The 7,656-nt window shown below is 38.9% G+C and overlaps 1 protein-coding gene across 1 annotated transcript; it reads right to left on the reverse strand.

The window, feature by feature from the left end:
- Nucleotides 1–4,128: 4,128 nt before the first annotated feature.
- LOC131220188 (uncharacterized) lies at nt 4,129–5,474 on the reverse strand. Its single transcript, XM_058215150.1, has 5 exons — nt 5,236–5,474; nt 4,923–5,132; nt 4,748–4,840; nt 4,559–4,666; nt 4,129–4,473 (listed from the first exon to the last, which is right to left on the reverse strand). Exons 1-5 carry the CDS (start codon nt 5,317–5,319, stop codon nt 4,129–4,131), a joined length of 840 nt encoding a protein of 279 aa, XP_058071133.1. The 5' UTR covers nt 5,320–5,474.
- Nucleotides 5,475–7,656: the final 2,182 nt, after the last annotated feature.

Below are 7,656 nucleotides of genomic sequence, written 5' to 3' on the forward strand. Positions count from 1 at the left end.
CCAACTGGTGAAACCTTCCTATGACCCACCATCATGTTTATTTTCCATCCAATTTGTTCATAAAGTCACATGAACATGGATCAAGGGAAAACACAAATATCGGCTTGATCAAAACTTCTACTGCCCTTAAGAAGTTTTTAATGGTGAGTGTTCAATCCACACAATGATCCATTTGAGCATTTGGTCTGACTCACTTTTTAGCTCCTATCCTAAGATGATCCAGAAAAATTGGATGGACAGTGGGGATGAAACCCATACATCACGGTGGGCCCACAGAGGCCCTGCTGGGACCAAATCCGTCTAAGCTGAGGCAATCGGCTTCCATTTTTAACTAGTTTATTACGTAACTGTGAGTTGACCCCGTCGGATAGAGATGGCCTCTGGTCGGGATTTTAAAAGACCGGTTATAGTCCAAGTAAATACTAGGGTCAATAATAACTCATAAAATAAAAATAAAAATAAAATCTTGAATAATAATATGGTATATTAATTGTTTAAAATTTTGAGATGTGAATTTGGTGCAACCGCCTGTATAGATCTTTAGAAACAAGTAGGAAAGAATAAAATAAAAATCAGGTGCAATACTCGCGTAGGAGACGTCATGAACGGCTTCATGGACGGGCGAGGACCAGGAAATTAGGCCAAGTGGACGAGGGGCGCCGATTGCATACAACCCCTACTACAACCTAGCTAGAGACTAACGGTCCTGTCAGGGGCTCTTTGTGGCCACCGTGGTATATGTGTTTCATCCAAGCCGTCCATCCACTTTGAAAGATCATTTAAGAAATGGGCCGAAAAAAGAGGCATATCGGGGGCTGGAGTGGACCACACCATAGTAAGCAATGGTGACAATGACCCCACCATTCTAAGCTTTGTAGGTCCCATGGTGATTTTTATTTTCCGTCCAATATGTTCATAAGGTAACATAGACCTGGATGAAGGTAAAACATAGATATCAGCTTGATCCAAAACTTATGTGGCCACCCAAAGGTTTTCACGGGTAAACAATCCTCACTGTTTCCTATGGTGTGGTCCACTCGAGCATTCAAATTCTAATCATCCCAGAATGTTTATTCTTGACCACTTCAAACACAATAACTAATATTCGTTGAAAAGAAATGATGAAGCTATCCATTGGGAACATGACATTAGAGTTAAATGTATTTAATTTTTACAAATAACCGGAGGATGTAGATGAGATCCACAAGATAAACATGATAGATACACTCGTGAAGGATGAGTTCCTATTGACTACAATCTTTGATTCCTTAGAAGCTTGTCTCGCTCACTTCATGGATACCGATGATCATATGATTTAAAATGTAGTGAGTGCATTATTATATTCTATGCCAATACTCTAAACTAGCCGATAGAGGTCATGCTTTGAAAAATTACCATCTCTCAAATCTAAGCCTCCACTGTCTAGCATCGAGGCACCGAAGCGTGACTTAAAACCATTGTAATCCAATATAAAATATGTTCATTTAGATCAAGACGATACATTTCCTGTTTTTATTTCCTCATATTTGGAAAATGACTAATAATTTCAATTGATTGAAGTATTCAAGGAACACAATGGAGTCATTAGATGTACGATTGCAGATCTCAAGGGAATAGATCTCTTTGATTTGTACTGAGTGCGTACACCTTGAGGAGAATGCTAAATTCACTTGACAACCATAATGCTGTTGAAATCCAAATATGAAAAAAGTGTTTAGAGCCGAAGTGTTGAAACTATTGAATATTGGTATCATCTATCCAATTTTTAATAGTCAATAGGTAAGTCTGACTCAAGTGGTTCCTAAGAAATTCAAACTTGCCATAGTCCCAAATGCAAACAATGAGCTCATTCCAACTAGAATCACATTTGAATGGACAATGTGTATTAATTATAAGAAGATAAACATTGTGAAAAGGAAAGACCATTTCACTCCACCATTCGTTGATAAAATCTTAGAGAGATTTGCAGGCCATTTCTATTATAGCTTCTTAGATGACTATTTTGGATATAACCAAATATAGATTGCCCTATAGGACCTAGAGAAAACAACTTTTATATACCCGTTTGGCACCTTTGGTTACAAAATAATGACATTCATTCTATGCAACGCTCCCACCACATTTCAATAATGCATGTTCATCATATTTTTAGATATGGTGTGAATTTTTTTGACGTTTTTATGGATGATTTTTCTGGTTTTGGTTGTATGTTCTATGAGCGCTTGGATCACTTAAAATTGGTTTTGATCCAATGTGAAGAAAAGAACACTGCGCTCAATTGGGAGAAATGTCATTTTATGGTTCAAAAGAAAATTGTCCTTGAACATATTATATTATTCAATGGAATTGAAGTTGACAGGGCAAAAAAAATCTAATTGTTAATCTATTAATTACCATCGGAAAGCATGCGTGATATGCGATCTTTTTTAAGACATGCAGGATTCAACAGGCAATTCATAAATGAACTTAGTCACATCTCTCAACCTTTATGCAATCTCCTTCAAAGGAAACACAATTCAAGTGGGATAAAGATTGCCAAGAAGCTTTCACTCAGCTTAAGGGCATGTTGACAAGTAGACTTATATGCAACCACCTGATTGGATCATTCCCTTTTGAAATCATGTGCAATGCAAGTGTAACACCCTGTACTTTTCCGTACTCGGGTGTTACTATGGGAATCCAAGGTATATGTGCCTGTTGGACATGTTTAACTTACACCTTTAAATTCTTACTGAATTCCTTATGCAAACCTATTTCTAAATATCAAACTTTGATAGAACTTCAAAATAGAGCCTTGCTGGACAAATTAAACCCACTACAAGAAATACCACTTTTAGCGACGAAAATTTTCGTCGCTAAAAGTCAGATTTTCGTAGCTAAAACCATTTAGCGACGAAAATTTTCGTCGCCAACTTCGTCGCTACAAGACCGACGTGCATGCAATTTAACGGCGAAAAAATGAAATCGTCGCTAAAGAAAGACTTTTAGCGACGAAAATTTTCGTTGCTAAAAATCTATGTACGAGACTTTTAGCAACGAAAATTTTCGCTGCTAAAAATTCGCTACTTTTAGCAGCGAAACTTTTCGTCGCCAAAAAACTATGAAAAATTTTTAGCAGCGAAAAAACTGCGCAAGACTTTTTAGCAGCGAAATTTTTCGCTGCCAAAAGTTTCTGTTTTTAGCGGCGAACATTTTCGTCGCAAAAAAATTATCCAAGCCTTTTAGCAGCGAAAATTTTCGCTGCTAAAAAGTATTTCTATTTTAACAACGAATGTTTTCGTCGCAAAGAAACTATACAAAACTTTTTAGCAGCGAAAATTTTCGCTGCTAACAATTCGTTCCTTTCTAGCAACGAATATTTTCGTTGTAAAAAAAACTGTACAAGACTTTTAGCAGCGAAACTTTTTGCTGCTAAAAATTCGTTCCTTTCTAGCGACGATAATTTTCGTTGCAAAAAAAACTGTACAAGACTTTTAGCAGCGAAAGTTGTCGCTGCTAAAAATTCGTTCCTTTCTGGCGACGCTAATTTTCGTTGCAAAAAAAAACTGTACAAGACTTTTAGCAGCGAAAATTCGTTCCTTTCTGGCGACGCTAATTTTCGTTGAAAAAAAACTGTACAAGACTTTTAGCAGCGAAAATATTCGCTGCTAAAAATTACAATACTTTTAGCTACGAAATTTTTCGTTGCTAAAAGTCTTTTTTTTTTAATATACCTCTTAAAATTGCGCTCAAAATTCCTGATATACACCTGTTAACAATATATTTCATCATATTTATCCTGATATACACCTATTATACATATATTTCATCATATTCACATTCACATCCATCTAATTAAATTAATTCAAACCCAAACATAAACTACATTCATCCAAACACAAACAATCTAATCCGCACCACATTCATTCAAAACTTAACATAATAAATAAATATATAAAAAAATCACACAGATGAAGGCGGAGGCGCTGGGGCATCAGTGGATAAGCGTACAGCGATAACCTGAAACATCTCTATCATCCATCGCTCATGCTCCACCCGCATCTTCTCCATCCTCTTCTCTTGCTCCTCCCTCTGCCTCGCTAGCTGATCTTCCATCCTCCTCTCCTGCTCCTCCCTCTGCCTCGCTAGCTAATCTTCCATCCTCCTCTCCTGCTCCTCCCTCTGCCTTGCCAGCTGCTCCTCTATCCTCCTCTCCTGCTCCTCCCTCTGTCTGTCCAGCTGATCTTTGATGTCATCGACGACGACCCGTAACTGCTGAACCTCTCTCTCTGCAGTATCAGCTCGGCGTACGGCGCTGTCGCCAACGACGATGGATCGGCTGGAGGCAGCTTTAGCGGGTGCCATGAGCTTGGCACCATGGCCAAACCCACGCACATATCCAGAACGGATGCCAAGCACCTGACTCAGGATCTCTGGCTCACTCCGCTGAGTACCATCGGGAGTGGGCTGACTGCGTAAGGTGTTCATCTCCTCCTGTAATGAAAACATATGAATTTTCATAATAAATGACATTATTATAATTTAATGCAAATAAATTTTACAATGTAAGGATCTTTACCCAAATCTCGGTGGCTCTAGGATGTACCCAAGATCCCATCGCCTGCCGACAGTGAGTCCTTTTGTAGAAGTCTACTGGTCTGGGCTCCTGGCCAGTGACGGAATCTCGCTGCGCAATCGAAAAGACAATAGACTTAATATAAATGCATGAAAGAATATATAAACATAATAATTACCTGTACTTTCTTACCATGTCGTGACGAAGTCGTACAAATGACTTTGAACCAGCTACGTGGTTCACTTCTAACTTTCCTCTATTGTCAGAATTTATTTTGCTCCTCTTCTGAACACATTATTCGTAATACATTGTTATTAATTATGAATTTAATTATTACGTTAAGATATCATAAATATGTAAATATTACCTGAAAAGAATCAGACGAAAACCTATCGCAGAGTATCCACCAGTCCCCATCGGTCACGTGCAGCGGTGCGGACTGTACAGCCTCCTCGTGGCTCATGCACCGCTTGTATTGCCAGTGTAACTTACTGCGGTAATCCTTGAACCGCTCCTTCATCATGTCGTCGACAACATGAGAGATGTGCGGAACACTCAAATCCAAGTCAAATTTATCCTGCAGTTTTGTAAATAATAGATTAAGATAATAAACTTATTTAAAAAATAACTTAACTGTAAATAAACTTTTATAAAATAAATTTTAATTTAATAAAATTTACCTGAAAGCGCTGACGGATGAGCTGCCGCACATCATCTGTCACGTCCCCCCAACGGGGAGTGGTGGGGGGATCAGAGATTGGCATAAGACACCGACCTTCGACGTAAACAACATGACATTGTTCCCAACAGGTCTAATGCAGTCCTGTGGGAACTCTACCGTCACCCTACCCTCACGCGTAAGTCGCTGTAAAATCAACCCACGCGTGGGTCCACGTCCTCGTCGGCTGGTCGACGACGCTGTTGCAAAAGAAATATGTAAGTTTAAACATAAACAGAAATCATTAAAAGAAATATACGCCTAGACTTACATGCAGTGCCCGGTGTATGCGGGACCGAGGGATCAGACGCCTGCGATGCAACATGTGACGGCGATGCTGGCTCCGTCACTTCACGAGTAGAAGGGGTAGATCCTGTGCGCGAACGACGTACTCTCCCACCTGGTGCCATCACTGAATATGTGCGAGCTACGAACTTATAAATTTAAACAATGTCAATACAAGTGGAATATACTAAAACATTATACAAGTAGTGTTGATGGTACAATGCATGTGTTTATGCTTAGAGAGATGATTAAAATATGATTAGACCATTACACTATAATGCAAGCAGAATATAATAAAACTGTAAACTTTAATTTATAATCATTGGAGCCATTATACATTATCATTCTATATTAAATACACATATTTCGCTGTAATACAAAACAACTTTGAGGTAAACTATCTAAAGTACTCCCTGCGTAAGCTATCGTATACTTCAGAAGCATATGTCATTTCGTGCGAAGCACTCGACATATTTATAGCCAACATGCCAGTCACAATAGGAGATATCTGGTCTCTTGGGACTCCATTCAGATATGCAAGTGACAGAATCGCATCTTCCATATCTCGTTTCCCGCGGTTATATATCTCCATCAGCTCTGGAATTTCTTTGAGATAGCATAATCTTTCCTCTGAGTCATCGTCGATATATTCCACTCTACACTCATCGACCAGACCGGGTATCTCTATGGCCCTACCAGAAGAAGATAGGACCGAAACATCCATCTGCAACAGCTGATGAAGTATGTTGCGTGATTCTGCTACGCTCCGGTTTAAGGAGGACATGATCAGAAATTGACTCAACTGCAAATGTAGATTATAAACAAGTCAATAAAAAGAATTACTCATAACTTGTAATTTTCACGTATACATGGAATACATAAATTATTCGAATTGAAAAATGACATGAAATCATGTGTACATTTAATAATCGTCATCTGTATCACTATCGCTTAGAGCTATTTCTTCACCATCACTATCACTGATCAGTATTTCATCCTCATTGTCCGTAACGTCGTCATCAATGAAACCGCTATCATCTGTAACAATATCACGTATTATTGAGGCATCAACATGATCAGGTGGCACATCATCTCTATCTAATTGCACCACATCAATATCAACACTTGAATCAGTCCCTGTATCCCTAGATGTCATGTCTTCTTGATATGCTTCTTCAACCATAAACGTGTCATTTCTCCTGTCCTCGCTATCTTCAACTTCTGGTATGGGAACGTCAAATACGTTCCTGGGCTTTATTTTCTGCACCACGTGCCAAGAGCCGCCTAACTTGGTATCAGTGAGATAAAATACTTGTTCGGCTTGGCTGGCGAGGACAAATGGGTCGTCCTTAAACCACTTCCGAGATAAATTTACGCTCGTAAAGTAGTTGTCAGTCTGTATTCCCAACTTCTTATTTCCAATGTCCCACCAATCACATCTAAATAAGTACACCCGCTTTCTCATACAATAACTCAGCTCGATAATATCTGTCAAAATGCCATAAAACTCAATTTCATCCTCCTCATTTGTTCCCTTCACAACCACCCCACTATTTTGTGTGGTCCTGTACTTCTCACGTTCTTCGGTGTGGAATCGAATCCCATTTACAATACAACCTGTATATCTAGATACACGTTTATCAGGGCCACATGCCAGTGAGTATAACTCATCAGACGCATCCGCAGAGTTGCTTGTGCGTAACATCTTCATCTATTATCATGTACAGAATATGATTGTTTAGGGATTTTCATAAGTTGAAATAATGTGCAATACAACGAAAATGCTAAGTGTGGTGAAATACAATGTGAAATCTTACACGGTTGGCAAACCATTCTGGAAAATGATCTTGATGCATTCGATCATAATTTGTGGAAAATTTGGACTTCATCTCGTCTATGTGTTCGCTACACATAAATATCACGTCATCAGCAAGAAACATTAAGATCATCGTATGTAGAGAAAATAATAATCGAGATAAGACTTACTCCAAGTACGACTCTATTTCTTCATAATTATGCAACACATACCACCGCGCCTTTGCTAGATCCCCAAGGTCCATATCCTGAAACGTCGAGGATCCTAAAGGACGAACGTTAT

Source organism: Magnolia sinica, chromosome 12, assembly GCF_029962835.1.
Source record: "Magnolia sinica isolate HGM2019 chromosome 12, MsV1, whole genome shotgun sequence".
NCBI classification, from domain to species: domain Eukaryota; kingdom Viridiplantae; phylum Streptophyta; class Magnoliopsida; order Magnoliales; family Magnoliaceae; genus Magnolia; species Magnolia sinica.